Genomic DNA, 24272 nt, shown 5'->3' on the forward strand with positions numbered 1-24272 from the left:
GTTAACTTCCCTAAATAAACCTCCATAATAGTGAGTATTCTCTGAGTTCTGTGCAGCTTATTGCTGGATTACCAAACCCAGGAGAGGGAGTATCTTGGGCAAAATGGTTGGTGTCAGAATAGGGTCAATAATTTTATTGCCAAGATTTTGGGGTTCCCTCTGTATAGGATTGTATCATCTGCAAATAGAGTTTCACTCCTTGTTTGCCATTTGGGATCATTTTCATTTCCCTTTGGCGTTTGATAATTCTGGCTAAGACTACGAGCACAATATTGAACAGAAGTGGTCTTAAAGGATTTCCTGGTCTGGTTCTTGTTTACATGGGGAGCGTGTTTAATTTCTCTCTGTTAAAAGTAATGTTAGCTGTTGATTGTGTATACGTGTCCTTTATAGAATTCCTTTTCTATTCCTATTTTGTTGAATGTTTTAACAGGAATTGGTGTATTTTGTCAAATTCCTTTTTGTGTCAATTAATATGATCATGTGGGGTTTTTCCTTTGCTTTATTTATATGGTAGGCAATATGTTTTTATAATGTTGAAACATCCTGACATATTTAGTATGAATCTCACTTAACCATGATGCATTTTTTAATATGTTATCACAATATAGTGAATGAGATTTTGTTGAGAAATTTTGCATCTATGTTCATGAGATATATCGGTCTATAAATTCTTTCTCCAGAGGATCAGCTGGTGGTTTGGAACCACAGGCCTTCGAGATGACAGCCCAACTCAAAACCACAAGGTGAGTGGTTTGAAACCACCAACCACTTCAGGGGAGAAAGATGAGGCTGTCTGCATCCATAAATATTTAAAGCTGCAGAAGCATAAAAAGGTTGTTCTACTCCATTCTATAAAGTCATTGAGTCAGAATTGACTCAGGGCAGTAAGCACTTGTGGACGAAGATGATAGAAACCCCAGTGGCACGGTGGTAAAACCTCAGTTGCTAACTGAAAAGTTGGTGGGTCGAATTCACCTGCAGCTCCACTGGGAAAAGATATGGCAGTGAGCTCCCATACAGATAGCTTTTTAAACCTAGAAGGCTGTTGTAACAATCAGAATCCACTTGAAGTCAGTGGATTTGGGTTTGGTTCGGATTTGGTTCAGATTTTGAGTACATTCTACAATATTGTACTTGGAAGATTAATATCCAGTTATACAAGTTAGTACAAAGATTCCATGTGTCTCTTCTAAAACAATGTAATAAATACATGTTTAAGAAAATATCCATTTCTAACCGTGCATATTTGCGAATAAATCCAGATGTACAATTTCAATGATGTCCTTTATCACATCACTGTTGGAAGGCACATAACCCAATTCAAATGGAACATTAGTAATAACGGGAATTGCAAAGAAAGCAGGCAGGTCTTCGACAGGTATCTGAGGGTGAATGTGGGGTCCATAATTCTTCACAGGAACAAAGTAACGTGCTAACAAAAGTGTAGCAGCAAAGAGTAATGTTAGCATGATTTCTACAGCTAAAACAACAGCTTGCCGCCTCTACAAGAAGAGAAAAAATAAAGAAATGTTATTTATTTATTTTAAGAAGGTAACTTTGCAAATGGAAACTACTTTTGTATTGAGTTTTTTACAGCTTCACTGCACAGTAATAACAGTTCCCTGGACTGATTTTTCCCTTTCTACATGCCATGCCATTATTATTTCTCTCTGTAAATATCCTTCGGATTGGATAGAGATACTCCCAATCAACCCCCAGCTCTAGAACTGAAAAAATAAACAATATAAATGGAAGTGCAGCCATAATATTTGCTGTAAGCTCATAGTCGTTCTAACAGCTTCATAAAGTTAGTTCAACCTACCTTTAAAGTAAAATTCTTCCAGAGAAGAATCACAAATTTATTTGGTCCCAACATATCCATTCTTCTTAGAAGAGAGGAAGTTCAACTCTATGGAGGGAGCAAAGATTTTTTTAAAAAATGATTTTAAAAAGAAAGAGAGAATAATAAAAGAAAGATTAACAAACTATAAAATTTGGACAAGAAACAGTATCATTACATGATCCTATTTAATTTTCTTTCTTTTTTTTTTAAAGAACTGGAGGAAATTATGCTAAGTACAGTAAGCCAAGCACAAAAGGACAAGTACAACATGAGTCCGCTGAGGTAAGCTCAAAACATCCAAAAGGGCCATAGGGAAGAAGCTACTATATATATACACGTCCCTGGAGTGAAGGCCAAGTAATATGGCAGAGGCCAGATCCTATTTAATTTTCTAATCAAGTTTAAATATAACAAGAAAAATTAGTATTTAAAATACATAAAACATTTGAGATGTTTACTAATTATCCTTAATGTATTAAACATCTCTGAGCTTCTAAGATGTTGTTGTTGTTGTTGTTGTTGTTGTTCTTAGGTGACATCAAGTAGGTTCCAATCCATAGCAACCTGATGTACAATATAAGGAAACGCTGTCCGGTCCTGCATCATCCTCCCAATTGTTCCTATGCTTGAGCCCACTGTTGCCAGCCACTGTGTCCATCCATCTTTTTGAGAGCCTTCATCCTTTTCCCTGCCCTTCTGCTTTACTATGGATGATGTTCTTCACCGGGGACTGGTCTCTCCACATGTCCAAGGCATGTAAGATGAAGTTTTCTCCAGCACCACAATTCAAATACATGAATTCTTCTTTATCTTCCTTATTCAATTTCCAATTTTCACATGCATATGAGGTGATAGAAATTACCATGACTTGAGTCACGCGTACCTTAGTCCTCAAAGTAACATCCTTGCTTTTCAGTAATCTAGAGCTCTTGTGCTCTAGAAAATTTACCCAGTGCAACTTGTCTTTTGATCTCTTGACTGCTGCTGCCATGAGCATTGTTTATAGATCCAATCCAGAAGAAATCCTTGACAACTTCAGTATTTTCTCCATTTATCATGATGTTACTTACTGGTCCAGTTGTGAAGAATTGGGTTTCCTTGACATTGACTTGTAATCCATCCTGAAGGCTGCAATCCTTGATCTTCATCAGTAAGTGTTTCAAAAGTCCTCATCATTTTCAACAAGAAAGGGTGTGCCATCTATACATCACAGATTAATAAGCCTTCCTCCTAATGTGTGGAAAACACCAAACAATGATAAAGATTGTTAAGTGTTGTTGCAAGACTCTGGGTAAATTTACACATTTGATGTTTTGATTCCAAATTAAAACAGTGAAAAACAGCATTTTGGCTGTAATTCTTCCCCCAAAAAATGTTCATGTTCTTCTGGTATCCATAGTCCTTTCAATATTCTTTTCCAACACCATAATTAAATATATCAATTTTTCTGTCATCTTGCCTATTCACTATCCAACGTTTGCCTGCATCCGAGTGATTGGAAATGTGGTGGCTTGTGTCAGATGCACACTGGTAATCTAAAGGGATGACCTTGCTCTTCAACACTTTAAAAGATTGTACAGCAGATTTCCCCAATGCCATCTGTCATTTGATTTAACTGCTGCTTCCAGGAGCATTGATTGTGGATCCGAGCAAGATGACATCCTTGACATCACGCTTCCTCCCCTTATCAGGATGTTGCCAAGATAAGCAATGCAATCATTAAAAGATAACCCAATTTTTAAACATTTTTAAAGATTTAAATTGACACGTTATGAGAGAAGGTATATTAATAAGCAAAAGCACAAGAAAAATTCCAGGACGGTTTACGAAAGTCATCAGTGAACTAAAGCTAAGGTCATAATGACACACACTAGAATGGCTAAAAGACTGAAACACCAAACATCTCAAACATGATTGACTCGGGGCATTAGCAGTGTTTGGTATCTAGAAGCCTGGGAGGCGTAGTGGTTACGAGTTCGGCTGTGATCCACAAGGTCAGCAGATTGAAAGCCCCAGCTGCTCTGTGGGAGAAAGATAGGGCTTTCTGCTCTCTTCAACAGATAGTCTCAGAAGCTCATAGGGGCAGTTCTACCCTGCCCTGTAAGGGTCGCTATGAGTTGCCAATGGCAGTGAGTTTGGTTTGGGTTGGTATCTAGTAGCTAGAGATCAGGGAGGCTGCTAAACAGCCTACGATGCACGGGATAAATCTACACTCAACAATAGTTCATTGGCTTTCTGTTCCTGTAAAGATTCACGGCCTTGAAAGCTCACAGGGGGAAGTTCTGCTGTGGAAGCTCACTAGGTGTCAGAATCAACTTGATGGCAGTGGGTGAGGGTCTATGTGCCTATTATTGTACTTGTACCAGGTTGCTTTGATCCCCATGGCTATATGTTAAGCTTTGAGATGGGCAAGTATGAGGGCCCTATTTTGTTCTTTAAATGCTTTGCTTATCCAACATTTCTTTCCTTTCCATATAAAGTATATAAAAAAATCTGCCATCGAGCTAATAAATGGGAACTGATCAGCTGAAGAGGGACAAGCTGGAGACCAATACTGATGAAGCTTCACAAGGAATAATTTAATCTATCAGATGATGGATGAGTCCAGTAAAGACTTTGAAAGATGAAGGATGAAGGAGCTTCCCGTTTGGTGAAATGCATGAGAGAGAGGATCGTGTCCCTCTATGGAATCTGGAAGTCCTGCCCTGTGACTCCTATGTGTTTCTATATCTGTATACATTTTAATATCTTAAATCTGTTGTTGTTCCCACACTATGACAACTTTTGTGAATTCTGTGGAGTCCCGGTGGCACTATTGGGTAAGCATTTTCCCTCTCCGTGGAAGAAAGATGAGGCTCCCTGCTCCCATAAAGATTTACAGTCTTGGGAATTCCATTAAGATTGACAGGAGTAAATCAATCAGTTTCTCCGGGTAATTTGGGGGCCCTTAGGAGTAGAGGAGAAAGCAGTCTGAAATGGAGGGCTATGTGGATTGTCGTGCTTGCAGGTGGTACCCTGAAACAGCAGAAGGAAACTTCCGGGTTTTCTTCCCTTTGGGCTTTCTAACGCTAGGGCTTTGCACTTTTCATTAAAATATTTGATTTTGTCCTCTTTGAAATTTTCTGTTCATCTTTTTTACTTCATCCTTCCTCCCATTTACCTTGGCTATTCTATGATTAAGCCCGAGCTTAAAACAAAAAATGGGAGAGCAGGTTTCATTCACAGTCTCTTCTCACAGAGTGTGATCTTTCCGTTCTTTCCTTTTTAAACTTTTTAATGACCTTTTGCTTTCTTCATGAATGATAGTCTTGATGCCCTCCCACAGCTCATCAGCTCGTCCCCCATTAATGTGGGATGCATCAGATCTGACTCGTATTTTGGCTCTCGTCAACTTGTTTCCACTTTCTTCAGCTTTATCATGAACTTACCTAGGAGCAATTGATGGTGTCTTCCACAGTCAGCTGCTGGCGGGCTTTTACCTGATGACACTGAACTTCTCCATTGTCTCTTCCCACAGATGTAGTCAATTTGATTTCAATTTTCAATTTGATTTCAAATGTAATCATTTTGTAGTCAATTATATTCCATCTGGAGAAGTCCATGTGTATGGTGTTGTTCAAATAAGACATTTGTTTTTAACATGTTATTGGTCTTGCAAGATTCTATCATGTGATATTCAGCTTCATTTCTATGACTAAGACCATATTTTCTAACTGTTTGTTTTCAACTTCTGCATTCCAATCGCTAAACATGCATCTTGATTGCGTGTTAGATCAACTTCTGATGGAAGATGTTGATAACAGTTTTCAATGTCTTCCTCACTGGATTTCATGGTGGTTGTACAAATTTTTATCAAGTTATATTGATTGTATTTCCTTAAAGGCGGGTCGATATAATCCTATCATAGACAGCACTGTGATTCAAAATAGACATTGAGAAATAGAGGAAAGAACTAGGAGGCAAAGGACATATGTCTAAATACAGGCATGTACATATATAAATATATTTATACATAAGGATAGGGAGCAGACGGACATTGAGCCTCTACTCAAGGACTCCCTCAATGCAAGAACACATTTGGTGAAGAGAGCTGATGGTGCCTGCCTATCAAATGATATAGTATCTGGGGTTTTAAAGGCTTGAAGATAAACAAGCGACCATCTAGCTGAGAAGCAACCAAGCCCACATGGAAGAAGCATATAGTCTGAGGCAACAATGGGATCAGATATCAGGCATCAAAGACACAGAGCAAAAAATCATATCAATGTGAATGAGGAAGAGGGCGGAGTGAAGACCCAAAGCCCACCTGTAATAATTGGACATCCCCTTACAGAAGGGTCACAAGAAAGAGATGAGTTAGGGTGCAGTAAGTATAGCACCGAGGAAACATACAACTTTCCTCTAGCTCTTTAATGCTGCCTCCGCCCCCCACTATCATGACCCCAATTCTACCTTACAAATCTAGCTAGAACAGAGCATGTACACTGGTACTGATAATAGCTTGCAACACAGGGAATCCAGGACAGATACCCCCCACCCCGGGACCAATAATAAGAGTAACAATACCAGAAGGGTAGGGTAGGGGGAAGGTGGGGGGAGAAAGTGGGAACCGATCACAATGATTGACCTATAACTGCCCCCCAGGGGAACAAACAACAGAAAAGTGGATGAAGGGAGACAGCAGATGATTTAAGATATGAAAATAATAATAATTTATCAAGGGTTCATGAGGGAGGGATGGTGGGGGAGGGAGATAAAAATGAGGAGCTGATACCAAGGGCTCCAGTAGAAAGAAATTGTTTTGAAAATGATGATGGCAGCATATGTACAAAAGTGCTTGACACAATAGATGTATGCGAACACTAAAATTCAAATGCATCCGTTCTTCTTTGGTCTTCCTTATTCTTTGTGAAACCACCCCCACCCCCACACACACACACACACCCCCGTGGATATGAGCCTATTGAAAATGCCATTGTTTGGGGAAGGTAGACTTTGAGTCTCCAAAGTGACACCTTTGCTCTTCAACACTTCAAAGAGGTTGTATGTATCAGATTTTCTCAGTGCCATCCATCGTTTGATTTCTTCCATGACCATTGATTGTGAATTCAGGTAATATGAAATCCTTGACAGCTTCAATCTCTCCTCTGTTTATCCTGATTTTGCCTGTTGGTCCAGTTGTGGGGAATTTGCTTTTCTTTATATTGAATTGTAATACATATTGACGGCTGCAGTCCTTGATTTCCATCAGGAAGTACTTCAAGTCCTACTTGCTCTCTGTACATAAGGTTGTGTCATCTGTATATCACAGGTTGTTAAGCCTGTCTCCAATCTTGCTGCCACATTCTTCTTCATCTAATCCTGCCTCTTAAGTTGTTTGCTCAGCATACAGATAGAATAAGTATGGTGAGAGAATACAATCCTGATCCCTTTCCTGGCTTTAAACCATTGAGTATGCCCTTGTTCTTTTCATCCAACTTCCTCTAGAGCTCCATGTCCATGTTCCGCATAAGCACAATCAAGTGTTCTGGGGTTCCCACTCTCCTCAATGTTATAGTCTCTTGTGAACCACCTTGTCAAGTGTCTTTGCACTGCCAATAGGCATAAGTAAACATTTTTTCTGATATTCTCTGCTTTCCATCAAGAATCATCTAACTTCATCAATGATACATTTCATGCTATGTCTTCTTCTGAAGCCAGACTGAATTTCTGGCAACTCCCTGTCAATATACTAAAGCAACCATTTTTTAATAACCTTCAGCAAAATTTTACTTGCAAGTGATATTAATGATACTGTTGGTTGAATGATTAACTGTGTGATCTTTCCATTATCTTTTGACACCTCCTGCATCATTCAACTATTTTTTCCATAGAATCCTTCAATATTATAAGCCAAAGTTTGAAGTTTTCTTTCATCTTCAGCTGAATATGTCCTCCCTTTCTTACTTTCTAATTCCATGTTCTTCGCACATTTCATTATAATATTTTATTCTGTCTTTTCAAGCTTCTTTTGGGAATTTTGTTTGATTCTTTTACTTCATTTCTTCCACTTTTTTAAAACTTCTCTATGATCATGAGCAAATTTCAGAGTCTTTTCTGACATTCCCTTTGATTATTTCTTTATATAATTATTTACTTTGTACATGTATGATGTTCGTCTGTCATTACTGTTTAATGAGTCAAGTCTGTTCTTGAGATGTTCTCTAAATTCAGATAGAATAGATTCAAGGTCATATTTTGACTCTCTTGGAAATGTTTTCATTTCCTTCAATTTCAATTGAATTTATAGATGAGCAAATGATAATCTATTCAACAGTCAGCCTTGGGCCTCATTTTGGCTGCTAATATTGAGCTTCTCCATCATCTCTTCCCAGATATAGTCAAATTAATTCCTGTGTATTCTGTCTGGAGAGATCCATGTGTACAGCTGCCATTTATGTTGTTGGAAAGACTATCTGCAATGAACAATTGGCTGCAAAATTCTATCATACAATCTCCAACTTCATTTGTATTAGAAAGAACATATTTTCCAACTCCTTTCCCTTCTTCTTTGTTTCCAACTTTTGTTTTCCAATCGCCCATGATTATCAATGCATCACGATTGCATGCTTCATCAATTTCAGACGGAAAAAGTTGTTAGAATACAATTTCTGAACTACTAACTTTAGTGATTAGTGCATGATTTAAATAATAGTTCTATTACCTGGACTTCCTTATAGGCATATTGACATTTTCTTGTCACAGACAGCATTGAACTTTAAGACGGATCGTGCAATGTCCTTTTTAGTGATGAATGGAACGCCATTCCTAGCATAGTAAACTACATTATTGTCTGATTCCAAATGACCAATACTAGTCCATTTCAACACACTGATGCCTAAGATACCGATCTTTATGTGATCCATTTTTGGTGACTTCTAATCTGCTTAGAGTCATACTTGCATATTCCACCTTCCAGGTATTAATGACTGTCTGCAGCTTTCTCTTCTCATCTTGAGTCATGGCCCATCAGCAAATATGAAGTCTTAACTCCATTCACACAATCATGGTTGACTACTTTGAGAAGGCAGCTCTTTTCCCCAGTTGTATTTTGAGAGTCTTCCAACCTGAGCGGCTCATCATCTGGGACTATATCCAAAAGGTTTTCTCTGTTATGCATAAGGTTTTCAGTGGTAACTCTCTCAGAAGTGGGCAGCCTAGTCCATATTTTGGCATGATACCTGACAATATTTTGCTCCAATTCTCATAAGGGTTTCAGTGGCTAATCCCTCAGTGGAGACTCTGTTCCTTCGTGTTAGTCTGTGTGTTAGTTAGATGAATGTATGTCCACTTGAAGATGTATGAAAATGTAGGGGTAGAATCCAGGAAATCAGGTGACAGCCTGAGGATGCCCCCTTAGGATGCGGCCTTCTTATAAAGCTATGTTCACATATTTGTTTAGTTGGGATACAAATATATGTAAGTATACAGTGGAGTATACAGCATCAAAGTTATAAAATTTTCTTAACTATAGCCAAACAGCTTGAAGGAGCTGTCTTAGGGACTCAGGCAACACATCAAGCCCACAAAAACAATATACTACATCCTACTTTGGTGAGTAGCCACCAGGGTCTTAAAAGTTTGTGAGTGGCCATCTAAGTTCTCTTCCCAGTTGAAGAAAAGAACAGTGAATAATATCAAAGACAAAAGGGAACAATTAGTCCAAAGGAGAAATGGGCCCAGGAGCCACAGGCTCCATAACCATAAGACCAGAAGAACTAGATTGTACTTTGCTCTCACTGCTAACCACTCTGAAAAGGATGCAGGCCAAATATATGTAAAGCAAGGGTAAACTTACGTTCCATGTCACATGAAATAGAGAGAGATCAAAATAGCAAAAGCAGGAAGAGGGGAAAATGAGGAGCTGATTCCAGGGACCCAAGTGGAAGGCAAATTTTGAGAATGATGAGGGCAGCAAATGTATAAGTGTGCTTTACACAATTGATATGTGTATGGATTGTGATAAGAGTTGTATGAGCCCCAGTAAAATGAATTTTTTAAAAAAGCAGGAAGAGGAATGGTGCAGATACAGGATTCCCTAAGTGTTAGTAAAGTTAAGTTGGCACCAACTTACCTCAGGTTGTTATAGACACTAACTATTGGTGCAACATAAGGGGCTTTTGAAAAGTTTATAGAAAAAATTAAATTAAAAGACTGGATTTTTCCTTGAACTTTTTGAAGAAAAAAACTCGCTGCCATTGAGTGCATTCTGGCTCATAGGAACCCTCTAGAACCGAGTTCAACTGCCCCTGGGGGTTTGCGAGCCTGTAACTTTTTTTAGACATAATTCTAAAATAGCTAGTTGATCATTTAAAAATATTTTTGTTTGTTTTGTTATTGTTGTTTTTATATAAATCATTTTATTGGGGGTTCTTATCACTCTTCTAACAATCCATACATCAGTTGTATCAAGCACATTTGGACATATGTTGCCATCGTCATTTTCAAAACATTTTCTTTCGACTTGAGCCCTTAAGATCACCTCCTTTTTTTCCCCCCTCCCTCTCCCATCCTCACACCCTAGTGAACCCTTGATAAATTATAAATTATTATTTTCATATCTTACACTGTCTGCTGTCTCCCTTCACCCATATTTCTGTTGTTCATCCCCCTCGGAGGGGAGTGAGTGGTGGGGGGTATATTACATCCATTATTGTGATCAGTTCCTCCTTTATCCCCCCCTTCCCCCCAGTGCCCCCTACTCTCATCGTATGACTACTCCTATTATTGTTCCTGAGGAGTTTATCTGTCCTGGATTCTGTGTGTAAAGAGCTCTTATCTGTACCAGCGTACATGCTCCGGTCTAGCCGGATTTGATAGTGGGAGTGAAGTAGGGGAAAATTAAGGAACTAGAGGAATGTTGTGAGTTTCATTGGTGCTATACTGTATCCTGGCTGGCTTATCCCTTCCTTGTGACCCTTCTGTGAGGATATGTCCAGTTGCCTACATATGGGCTTTGGGTCTCCACTACACACACACACACACACACACACACCATTCACATCAATATGATTATTTGTTTTGGGTCTTCTGATACCTGCTCCCATCAACGCCTCGTGATCACACAGGCTGGTGTGCTTCATCCATGTGGACTTTGTTGCTTCCCTGATAGATTGCCACTTGTTTAACCTCAAGCCTTTAAGACCCCAGATGCTATATCTTCTAATAGCTGGACACCATCAGCTTTCTTAACCACATTTGCTTACGTACCCATTTTGACTTCAGCGATCATATCGGGAAGGTGAGCATCACAAAATTCCAGGTTATTACAACAAAATGTCTTGCATTGAGGGAAGACTTGAGTAGAGGCCCAATGTTTATCTGCTACCTTGATACTTAACCTAAAAATATATGTATATAGACCTATATCCCTATCATATACTTATATCTATATACATGCCGATATTTATACCTCTATAAATGTATTTTGCCTCCTAGTTCTTTCCTCTATTTCCTTTTCCTTTCCTTTGGTCCCATTATCATGTTCAACCTTCATTCACTCTCAGTAATTCCTCTTGGCTATATTGTACTTGATCAAACTCCACTAGAGCCTGTAACTCCTCATGGCAGTAGAAAGTTGTACATTTCTCCCTCATTTGGCTGTTGGTTTCAACCTGCTCACTTTGTAGTGTGCAGTGCAACACTTAACTCCCTATACCACTGGAGATCCTTCATATTCATGGTAAGCACTTAAAAAAATGCAGCACGGGGAGAAAAAGCCTAGAATCCAAAAGCATTCCATAGTAACAGATAAAAAAAGACATAGGACACATTCTTTAAAAGTAATAAAATGGCAGGAATAAGTCCCTTCTTATTTTATACAGAATGTGTATAAAAGAGCTAAAAGTGACAAAGATCAGAGAGTGACAAGTGGATTAAAAGTCATCATCCCATTAGATGCTGCTTATAAGAAAACACATTAGATCCAAGGTCACAAATGAGTTGAAAATGAAAGGATTGGGGGGAATGTGCCTTGAAAATATTAAGCAAACGAGACCTGGGACAGCAATCTAATATCAGACAAAGTCAATTTTAAGACAAAATCTGTCAGAATAGATAAAAATGGGCATTATATATTAATAAAAGAGTCAATTCATCAAGAAGACTTAACAATCTTAAGTATATATGCACCTAACATTGGAGCACCTAAATATATAAACACTGATAGAACTGAATAAGGAAATGCCACTACAATAATAAAGACTTTATCACTTTCAAAACTGGACAAAGCATCTAAAAATAGTATCAATAAGAAGACAAGAGGTCCTTAATGTTATAAAGCAACTAGACTTAACAGATATATCTAGAACTCTCCACCCAATAATATAATATAAAATCTACTCAAGTACACACGGATCATTCTCCAGAGTGGTTGGTCCATGTGTTAGTTTGTAAAGCAAGTCTTGATAAATTTTAAAAGATTGAAATCAGATATTTTCTTTGACCATACAAGAGTAGTGAATTATTAAATGTGGCTTTTCTCGCCTAAATCTCTAATTCTCACCAAACAACCTTTTCCTGCATTGGTCTGAGTAAGAAAGTGGGAGAAGACACGGATAATCTTCACCCATGAGCAAACAGGATTCATTGGTGTGCCAGCCTGCTGGATATAAAATGAGCCCTCTGAAAAGGAGGATAGAGGCTCTCACTACTAACATGATCCAGGAGTAGAGTGCACCCTCTGGGCCCCATCGTCCCTGTGCAGTGAACCTCCTAGATCCAGGAGGCATCGGAGGAGGAGCAACAGCAGCAGAACCAGGAGCCAGGACCTGAAACCTAGTGGTGGACTTCCCAGTCCACAGAGCTAGTAAAGAGTGTTCGGGCCAGAAGGCTATCCTGCAGAATGGGGTGCCTCCAGGCACTAAACTGAGGAAGCCAGGGTTGCTGACCCATGGAACTAGCGATAAATGCCTTTAGGTGAGTGCTTACTGGAGTCGGGTGCCTCTGGGCACTAAATTCAGAGCACAGGTTTTGCTGATCCAGAGAGTTTGAGCTGAATGTTTTTCAGCTAAGGCTTACAGTAGAGTGGCATGTCCCTTGGGTGTTTGTTAAACTCAACTCACTGCCATCGAATCAATGCTAACTCAAAGCAATTCTATAGCACAGAGTAGGACCACTTCTGTGAATTTAGGGACTGCAACTTTTTATGGGAATGGAAAGCCCCATCTTTCTCCTGAGTAGCAACTGATAGTTTCAAACTGTTCACTTCATAGTTAGTAGCTGAATACATAACCACTACACACCAGGGTGCTTCTTGGGAATTTGTTAGCAGCCTGGAAAGAACATTGTAACATGTCCTGATGCACAACTGGATCCCAAGTATTTCTCACCTGCATGACAATCTGTTAACTTACTTAATAAATTGCATAATCATTAATATTGCCTATGAGTTCCATAGTCATTGCAGCTACTATTTAAATATTTTATTAAATATTAAAACCTAAGAGTCGAGGGCAGCAGCAGAGAGAAAGGCCCTCAATGAGATTGACACAGTGGTTGCAACGATAGGCTCAAGCATAGGAACAATTATGAGGCACAGGACCCGGCAATGTTTTGTTGTGTTATGTATACAGTCACTATGGGCCAGAACCTACTCAATGGGACCTAACAATAACAACAGATATAAAACAGACTGCAACATAGTAAAGAAAAGACTACAACCGAGTAAAGCTAAAAATCAACAACGGGGGCAGGGTAACCCAAGCTGACTCAAGAGGATAATACACAAACATATGCAAATTAAGTAAGCAGTATTAAACTACCAATACATCAAGGGAGAAATCACAAGTTCTTAAAGAAAAATGAAAGCATATCATGCTAAAATGTACAGGATATGGCCATGGAAGAACTCAGAAGGAAACTTATCTTAATAAAAGCCTATGTCAGTGGTTCCCACTGGTGGGCAATACCTCCCCCTGGAGGTGCTGGAGTGACCCAGGGGATGGACTGGATGCTGCAAAAGCAGACTCTTATACTGTATCCTGGATTATGAGCTGTATAAACAAAAGTCTTAATTGCCAGAGAGTGCTAACATTTCTTTTACTGAAAATAGAGGGATAGACCAACTGAATTTGGGAGCCTATAGCTTATTTGAAAAAGAAGAAAGAGGCTAACTACAATTTGAGGAACTAAAAAGAGAAAATCAAAATAATCCAAAATTTACCAAAAGGAAGAAAATAACAAAGATTGGCAGAGAAATTTTTAAAATTAAATACAGAAAAATAATGGAATCAATAAAAACAGAACTTGATTCCTGAAAAATATCAATAATTTTGACAATTAGTTTGATAAAGAAAAAAATAGTTAAAATGTAAATAACTGAAGTAAGAGAAATGGATTTTACAACTGATCCAATGGAAATAGAGAATATTCTGAACTGTATTGCAACAAACTGAAAAGCTTAGCTGGAACAGACAAATTCTTTTTTTTTTTTAATCGTTTTATTACGGCCTCATACAACTCTTATCCATACATACATCAATTGTGTAAAGCACATTTGTACATTCATTGTTCTCATCATTCTCAAAACATTTGCTCTTCACTTAAGTCCTTGGCATTAGGTCCTCATTTTTCCCCTCCCTCCCCCTCTCCCCTCCCTCACGAGCCCTTGATAATTTATAAATTATTATTTTGTCATATCTTGCCCTGTCCGATGTCTCCCTTCACCTACTTTTCTGTTATCAATCCCCCAAGGAGGAGGTCACATGTAGAGCCTTGTAATCGGTTCCCCCTTTCCAACCCACCCTCTCCTCCACCCTCTGGAATAGACAAATTCTTATCAGCACACAAATCCTTACAAGTACCCAAATTAACTAGAAAAGAAACATAAAATCTCAGCCAACTCATAAAAGTGAAAAGATGTAAAGAATGATTGAAAGCATCACCACCCGCCAACATACACGTTTTTAAAAATCTCTGGGCCAGGTAGATTCACTGGGGACTTCTACTACACATTTACAGAAGAATTGATACCAACTCTATTTAAACTCTTCAAAAGGATAAAGAATGAATACGACTTAAATCATTCTACAAAGCATAACCACGATACCCAAATCAGAGAAAGACATCACAAGAAAACCACGTGCCAATATCTTATATGAACATAAATGGAAAATCCCCAACATAATACTAGCAAAAGTGAGTCATAAACCATGACCAACGAGACTTTATTCCAAAAATGCAGAAATGGTTTAGCATGAAAAGCAACACATACCTGTTGAAGGAAAATCCTTTAGCACAATTCAGAGCATATATAAAAAGCCAACAGCCAATATTATACTTAACATACAAAGACTGAACTCTCCCTTTGAAACGAGGAACAAGACAGGAATGCCATCTCATCACTTCTGTTCATTACTGTACTGAAAGACTTGGCCAGAACAATAAGACAACAAAAAGAAACAAAATTATCCAGGTTGGAAACGAAGAAGTAAAATTATCTGTATCTGTGAATGATATCTTATAAAGAGAAAATCAAAAAAAGTTTGCAAAAAAAAAACTTCTGGAGCTAATAGAGAAAACAAGCAAAGTTGCAGGATACAAGGTCAACAAACAAAAGTCAATTGAGTTTCTATAAACCAATGTTTCTATGCAGCACTGACAACTCTGAAGAGGGAATTGGAGAAATACGGTAATTCAATTTACAATAGTATCTACTTTATATACTCGTGTGTAAACAGAGTTTTTCAGCATATTTTTTAATGCAGTTGTTGTGGTAAAACTAGGTGCCTCAGCTGATATTTGGGTTGGCTTATACTTGAGTATATACGGTAAGAAAATACATTTAACCAGAGATTTGAAGAACTTATACAATGAAAGTTATTTTTTAAACTGCTAGAGGCTAAAGAAGGTTTAAATAAATGGAAAAAATGCTCCATGTTCATACAATGGAAGACTTAATATTGTTGCTATACCATTTCTACCTAAAGCAATCTATAGCTTCAAAGCAATCCTGAGAAAAATCCCAACTGTTTTCTTTACAGGAAAATAAAACACAGCACAGGAAGTTCTAAGTAGCTAAAGTAATTGTGAAGAAAGAAAACAAAGTAGGAAAATGCACATTTCCTGAATGTAAAGCATATTATAAACCAAACCCAGCCTGACTCCTAGTGACCCTATAGGACAAAGTGGAACAGTTCCATAGTTTCCAAGACTGGAAAATGTTTAATGGAGCAGATCGCCTCACCTTTCTCCTCCAGAGAAGCGGTTGGGCTTGAACTATCAACTTTACAGTTAACAGGCAAATACCTAACCCACAGAGCCACCGCAGCTTCTAAAACATAGGAGGTAGGGCAGAAGCTTATATGAAGGGCTCAAGTAGAAAATGTTTTGGAAATGATGATGGCAACATATGTACAAATATGCTTGATACAATTGATGTATGGAATGTTATAAGAGATGTAAGAGACCCAACAAAATGATTTTTTAAAAGAATAAAGAGTACCTGATATCACGGTCTCAAATAGAAAGGAAATGTTTAGAAAATGATGATGACAACTTATGTATGAATATGCTTGAAACAACTGATACATGTAATGTTATAAGAGCTGTAATAGCCCCCAACAAAATGATTTGTTTTAAAAAATCAAAAGTCTAGTATTGGTATAATAATAGACAAAAAGTATGTGGAAAATGGAGTTAAAGGGTATGGAATTTCAAAAGATATGGAATTTTCTTATTAATGTTTGGAAGCACTCTTGTGGACCAATGGAATAGAATTGATACCCTAGAAATGAACCAACACATTTATGATTGATTTTTGATACGGGTGCTAAGTTCATTTGATGGAAAAAAGGGAAATCTCTTCAATGAATATGTTATGAAAATTCAATTTTCACAGCAGAAAAATGAAACAGGATCCATGCCTCACACCACACACACAAAAATTCAAAATGGTTTAAAGACCTAAATGTGAAAACTAAACCAATGAATTCTTAGGAGAAAATTCAGGGACAATGCTGTTGAGCCTATCTTTTAACACTAGATTATCTAATATAATAGCAAAAGCATAAACAGTAAAAGACTAAATAAATGGAAACTGAAAAAAGTTCTAAACTTTTGTTCATCAAGAAAATTTACCTAAATTGTGAAAAGATAAGTTCCCAACTATGAAAATATTTTTGGAAACCATATATTCCTTAGGAATCTAGTAACCAAGGCAATATAAAATGTCAAAAACAAAAAAGACAAATAAAAATTTAATTAAAAATAAAAATAATATTTTTAAAGACAAATAAAATAACCCCATCAATTCAAATGCAATTAATGTAATCCACCACACCAATAAGAAAAAGGACAAGAACCATGTGGTCATATCAACTGATACAGAAAAAAGCATTTGATAGCATCCAACACCCATTCCTAATCAAGACTCTCAAGAAGATAGGACTAGAAGGGGAAATCCTCAAGACAATAAAAGCCATATATGAAAAACCAATAGCTAATATTAGACTCAATGGAAAAAAGCTGAAAACATTTCCACTGAACAAGGAAACCCGACAAGGTGCCCTTTATTCCCACTTCTATTTAACATTGGTATGGAAGTCCTAGTCAATGCCATATGACAAAGGTAAGAATATCAAAGGTGTATACAACTGGGTAAAGAAGAAGTGAAATTTTCACTATTTGAAGAGGACATGATTTCATATATTGAAAATCTGAAAAGACCAACAATAGGACTGCTGGAAACAATGGAGTAGTTTAGTAGAGTAACAGGATATAAGATTATCAAGGAGAAATCAATTGGATTCCTATACACCAGTGATGGGAATACAGAAAAAGATATCAAAGAATCAGTAGCATTCACAATAGCCATGCAAAAGCTGAAATTCCTAGGAATTAACCTAACCAAAAAACCTGAAGTCCTTTATGAAGAAAACTACAGAACATTACCACAAGAGACCAAAAGAGATCAACATAAATGGAAGAATATTCTGTGTATGTGGATCGAAGGAATCAATATAATGAAAATGTCAATACTACCTAGAGCAGTGGCTCTCAACCTTCCTAAGCCATAACCCTTTAATACAGTTCCTCATGTTGTGGTGATGCCCCAATCATAAAATTATTTTCATTGCTACTTCATAACTGTAATTCTGCTACTGTTATGAATCAGGCGACCCCTGTGAAATGGTTGTTTTGATCACGACCCACACATTGAGAACCGCTGACCTATAGCAATCTACAAATTCAATGCAATCCTGATCCATACTCCAGCATCATTCTTCAAAGAAATAGAATAAATGATTACCAGCTTCATATGGAGAGGGAAGAAACCCAAAGAACTCCTCAAGAAGAAGAATAAAGTCGGGGCCTTGCACTACCTGGCCTCAACACCTACTATAAGGCCACAGTTCTCAAAAAAGCCTGGTACTGGTATAGGCCCAATCCAATGGATCAGGGAAAAAAATCTGAAATAAAAACATCCATATACAGAACATGAATTTTCAACAAAGACAAACAAAAAACAAAAAACATTAAATGAGAAGCAGATGCCCTCTTCAATAAATGGTATTGGAAAATCTGGATATCCACATGCAGAAGAATAAAACAAGACCCATACCTTACTCCATGCACAAAAGTCAAATTCAAGGTGGATCAAAGACCTAGATGCAAAACCCAAAACTAACAGGAATATCAATGAGAAAATTGGAACAAAGCTAAGAGCCCTAGTGTGGGGAATACATGGGCTAGCAGAATTAACAAAGGAAACAAACTCCATGGAAGACAAAATAGATGAATGGGACCTATTAAAAATAAAGCACTTGTGTCCATTGAAAGACTTTAAAAGAATGGAAAGAGAGCCCACAGATTGGGAAAAGATATTTAGTAATGACATAATAAACAAGCTCTACAGACTTTTACAAGCTTACAACAAGAAAACCCAAAAAAAACTAATAGCCCTCTGAGAACGTGGGCAAAAGACCTGAACAGACAATTCACAAAAAGGATGACGGATATTGGCCAATAGAATATAAAAGTATATAAAATGCATCATCCATGAGGATCAGGTAGGATTCATCTCAGGAATGGTTTAATATCTGGAAACCCATCAATATTACACAACACATAAGAAAAGTTTAAGAACCACATGATAATATCTATAGATGCAGAAAAAGCATATGACAACATCCAGTACCCATTCCTAATTAAGACACTCAGGAGGATAGGAAGGGAAGGGAAATACCTCAAGTTAATACAAGCTATCTATGAAAAGCCGACAGCTAACATCATAGTCAGTGGAGAAAAGATGAAATCACTGAAAAAGGGGACCAGACAAGGATGTCCCTTGTCCCACTTCTATTCAATATCATACTGGAGGTCCTAGCTAATAGCATAAGACAATGGAAGGACATCAAAGGTATCCAACTAGGAGAGGAGGAGGTGAAATTATCATTATTTACAGATGACATGATTGTGTACATTGAAAATCCCAAAAGCTCCACAACTGGAGTACTGACAGCGATATAGGAATATGGAAGAGTGGCAGGATACAAGATCAACAAACAGAAGTCATTTGGTTTGCTATATACATCAGACAAGACCATGGATATATCTTAGGGATATATCTAACCAAAAAAACAAAAGGCCTATACAAGGAAAACTACGAGACCCTACTATAGGAAACCAAAAGTGACCTCCACAAATAGAGGAATATCCCATGCTCATGGATCAGAAGACTCAATATAGTAAAGATTTCTATCCTACCCAGGGCACTTTATAAGTTTAATGCTATCCTGGTTCAAATACCAACAACTTTCTTCAAAGAATTGGAAAAACTGACTACCAATTTCATATGTAGAGGAAAGAAGCCTAGAATTAGCAGAGAACTCCTCAAGAAAAAGGGCATCAGAAGGCTTGCTTTACCTGACTTTCACACCTACTACACAGCCACAGTGGTCTAAACAGCATGGTACTGGCATAATGACTTTAGCCATCAGAGAAATGCAAATCAAAATAACCATGAGATAACATCTAACACCTCTGAGGTTAGCCCAAATCAGAAAATCAGAGAGAAACAAATGTTGGAGGGGATGTGGCGAGATAGGAACTCTCCTACATTACCGGTGGTCATGTAGATATGTACAGCCGCTATGGAAAGCGATCTGGCAATTCTTTAAAAAGATGGAAATTGAGTTACCTTATGACCCAGCTATCCCACTACTAGGCATATACCCAGAAGAGGTAAGAAATGAACCACAACCTGTCTCATGCGCTCCAATGTTTATTGCAGCACGATACACAACCACAAAGAGTTGGAAACAATCTAAATTTCCATCGGTAGACAAATGGATCAGTAAACTCTGGAACATACACACAATGGAGTACTATACATCACTAAAAAGTACTGATGAGCACATGAAACGTCTTTTCATGGAAAGAGTTGGAGGAAATTATGCTAAGCGAAGTCAGCCAATCACAAAAGGAGAAGTACAGCATGAGCCCCCTGAGGTAAGTATAATCAGCACAATAGGTATAGAAGAGAAGCCACCTATATCATAACATTTAGGCTGAGATACAGGGAATCGGGAGGAGGTTGGACCAAACCCAAGGAGGTACATGTTGGTCCAACATAAAAATGGGAAAAGGAGGGAGGGGGGAGAAAAGGGGTGAAATGATGATGGGAGGGAGTAGGGCACTAATCCACCCAGGGGCAGAGTACTGGTCTTGTCTCCACAGAATTGGGAGTGGGCATGCAAACCCTACCATGATGCACCAAACCATGAGGACAGTGTGGCCATATAGAAGAATGCATGTAAAGAGACCTACAGGGTTGGCCCCAACCAGAGCCAAACTGACCCCCTCCCTTGAAGTGGGTGTGGTGGACAGCAGAACTGAACCTACATGGAGGCAGGCCAGGAAGGAAGAAGAGACCCCACGCTGGCACACCAAGCTCGGAGGATGACATCCCTGTGGGGAGCTAATGGGAAACAGAAGGGAATGGGCAAGTGACAACACCATGTGACCTGCTGTCCCCTTGCTGGAGCAGACTGCGACAGAGGACATTTCTGGGATCACAGGGTGGGGAGGTAGTGTGGTCTGAACCCTCCCCCCCCAAAATGGAGTAAACCAAAAAGGGAGCATACCAGATCAGCAGCTGGAGCAAGGCAGAGCTACAAAGCCCCCAAGGGGGTGCTCCAGGCCGAGAGGGGCAGCTCCTGGACAGTCTTGAAGGTCAGGAACAGACCCAGGAATTTTGTATATTTCTTCTCTCTTAAAAAATTTTTTTAAATTTTTTAGTTGTTATTTTTTCTTATTTATTTACTATTTTTATTTATTTAAAATCAGTTTGGGCTATGTCATAGTCAATGTACCTACCTCTATAGGATAGGCACTGGAGGCATGCCTGAGGAGAGAGCAGCGGGAACAATGGTCCCAGGGAGACCTGGGAGGTGAGAGTGGTGGGGGAAGGGGGCGGTGAGCAGGCTGCGCCATTGATAGGGGAACAACTTGGGTGTTGGAGTCAATAACAAGGAAGAGATAGGGATCCGAGGGGTGGTGGTGGTGTTGTCAGAGCAACAGCAAACTAGCTAGAAATAAGGGGAAAGTGACAGTGGGGCAGGAGGAAGGTAAAAGGAAGCAGAGGAAAGACCAAGGAAGCAAAGCAATGGAGAGAGGTATAAACATAGCGGTTACATATGTGAATACATTAATCCACCAAAATAGAGGTATTGGCCCATGTACATATATTTATATGGCAATACACTGAGGTAGGGGATGGACTCCGGGCCTCTGCTCATACCCTCCCTCAATACAAGAACATTTTCTTCTAACCAATCAGCAGTCTTGAGATGTTCACCCTCCTGACGAAATCGCTGAAGACAAAAATGGGTGCATAAGCAAATGTGGTGAAGAAGGTGGATGGTGCCTGGCTATTAAAATATATAGTATCTGGGGTCTTAAAAGCGTGATGTTACACAAGACGCCATTCAGCAGTGAAGCAACAAAGCGTGACGTTACACAAGCCGCCATTCAGCAGTGAAGCAACAAGTCCACATGGAAGAAGCACACCACCAGTGAGATCATGAGGAGTCATAGGGACCAGGTAAAAGGCATCAGCAGGCACATAACAAAAATATATTGTTGAGAACAAGGGGGGCTGGAGCAGAGATCCAAAGCCCATTTGTAGACAGTGGAACAATCTCTCCACAGAGGGGCAACAGGGATGAGTCACCAGGGTGCAGTAAAGCATCGATGAAACACACTATATTCCTCTGGTTCCTTGAGGCTTCCTCACCACCCACTACCATCACTCCAGTGCTGCTTCTCAATTCAGACTAGACTGGACCATGTACACAGACATAGAAAGGGATGGGAGCTCATGACACACAGAATCCAGGAATAGGAGTGGGAATAGTGATACTGGAAGGGCAGAGGGAAGAGGGGGAGAGGCAGGGAGAAAGGAGGAACCGATCGCAATGATCAACACATAGCCATACACCCCTCTACAGGGGGAAGAACAACAGAAAACATGGGGATAGGGAGACAGCCGTCAGTGTGAGAGATGAAAATAATAACAATGTACAATCTACCAGGGTGCTGTAAGGGGGGTTGGGAAGAGCTGATACCAAGGGCTCAATAGAAAGTAAATATGTAGAAAAGAAGGAGGGCAACATATGTACAAACATGCCTGGTGCAATTGATGTATGGATTGTGATGAGTTGTATGAGCCCCTAATAAAACAATTTTTTTAAATGTAGATGAGTCTAGACTTTTAGCCTTGTAGTTATGGATATTGATGCACGTAAGCTGGGCTGATGAAAAATGTTTTTGTTGTTATAATGAACTAGAGGGATATTTTCATTAGAAAGAATACATTTCAGCAAAAAAAAAAAAAGTTTCCCAAGTCATCACCGTGAATCCATAAAGGCACGTTCCTGCTGACTTTGCTTCGCTGCTACTGACACTTGACTGCTATCAACGCAGAGTGCACTTTCTTTCAAGAGTGGATCCAGGATTCTTTTAGATCCTGTTTAAGCGCACAGGATCTCATCCCTGTGTGTGTATTGGATGACTCTTGTCCCTTGAGCACCTCCGGAGGCTTGAACCAAAGGAACAGCTCAGAGTACGTTTAACTGAGGTTCCTAACAGCCAGCAAATTAATCCTGTAAAAACACCACCTACCACATGCTACTTCTGTGCGATGGAACAGGAACAAAAGCTGTGAAACCAAACTCTGAAGGGCGAATAAAAGGATCAGCTGCCACAGAATCAAGGTTAGTCAAAAAAGCTAAAAAAGAATAATCTGCGTTGGATCTATTTGACAACAGTAACCCCAAAGTTAGGCAGATAGTGGTAAGTTTTTGTTAACGGAGAGGAACACGTCAGAAAAGAAACGTGAGAATGGTTGCACCACGGAAAGAACACAGCCAAGGTCACAGAATTGTCCACGTAGAACTGTTGATTGGTGTGTGTTTTGCTCTGTATATTTTCAACACAATACAATAAGTAAATTTTAAAAAATAAATAAAACAAAAAAACAAAGCATGAGAGTCTTGCTTATATTAACATGCTTAAAATGAAGGGGAGAAGGAAGATTCCCCACTGGATCCTCTTGTTCTGGTGGATTTGGGAAAGGGATAGAGAAATGTTTTGAGATGACTATTTTTAATGACACTATGTCTTTTCTAAGAAGCTGAAACTGTGAATGTGGGATACAACTACGTGAGTCTAAATAAGCTATACCTGTGACTCTGAGCTCCTTGAGAGAGTCTTAATGCAGGAATATGGCATCAGAGTGAAACTTAATCAGGTGGTTTCAGAACCTGACAAGTAGATAGAAGCTGGCTCTGAACCAGAATGACCTTGGTCTGGGAATAGCTTTTACCCTATGGTGTGAGGATGAACTGCACTAATTATTAATGCCTGATTTGAGCCAAGATTGTGATACTGAGGATGGTTTACAGAGAGGAGGAATTTCCCCTCCAAATATAAATATGTGAAAGAACCTATAACTAGAGGGCCAAGGGTGAACTTTGAAGTGTGGACTCATGGAATCCATTCTCAGTTCTCTCTAGATGTAGCCAACGTCCAAGGTTAATAAGTGGGTGATGACTAGGCAAAAAGGGGTCACCTGGTGGCTTGATGCTGACTAAATTTAAAGATAAATGATATCATCTACCGTGGTCATTCGGTGAGGCTAAGAAGGGCCTTCAAAGGCAGATGATCAGAGAACTTCCTGGCCCATGACTGTGCATGGGAGAGGGTAATTAGTACTTCTATGAAATATGCAACTTCTCTGCCATGACTTTCCACTAGACCTCACCATCTGTCTCTTCATTGGTAGCCTTTTATGTCATATTTAAGCTGTTATCATAAATATGCTATCACTTAATAGCTCCGTGAATTGTTCCAGCAAATTATCATACTCCAAGGAGCAGGCAAAGTG

General features: G+C 38.9%; 1 protein-coding gene across 1 annotated transcript in view; it reads right to left on the minus strand.

Annotated features, from left to right (window-relative positions):
• LOC101660369 (phospholipid-transporting ATPase ABCA3-like) overlaps nucleotides 1-24272 on the minus strand; it is a 199696-nt gene that overhangs the window by 147727 nt on the left and 27697 nt on the right. Inside the window, exons 2-3 of the mRNA XM_045285080.1 lie at nucleotides 1826-1912; nucleotides 1241-1505 (exon numbers count right to left, since the gene is read on the minus strand). Of these exons, the coding sequence (XP_045141015.1) occupies nucleotides 1241-1505; nucleotides 1826-1885 (325 nt within the window). The 5' untranslated portion in view covers nucleotides 1886-1912. The remainder of the gene's footprint in view (nucleotides 1-1240; nucleotides 1506-1825; nucleotides 1913-24272) is intronic.

The sequence above is a fragment of the Echinops telfairi genome, unplaced genomic scaffold, assembly GCF_000313985.2.
Source record: "Echinops telfairi isolate 266 unplaced genomic scaffold, ASM31398v2 ScPeMD7_5;HRSCAF=22, whole genome shotgun sequence".
Lineage (NCBI taxonomy): Eukaryota > Metazoa > Chordata > Mammalia > Afrosoricida > Tenrecidae > Echinops > Echinops telfairi.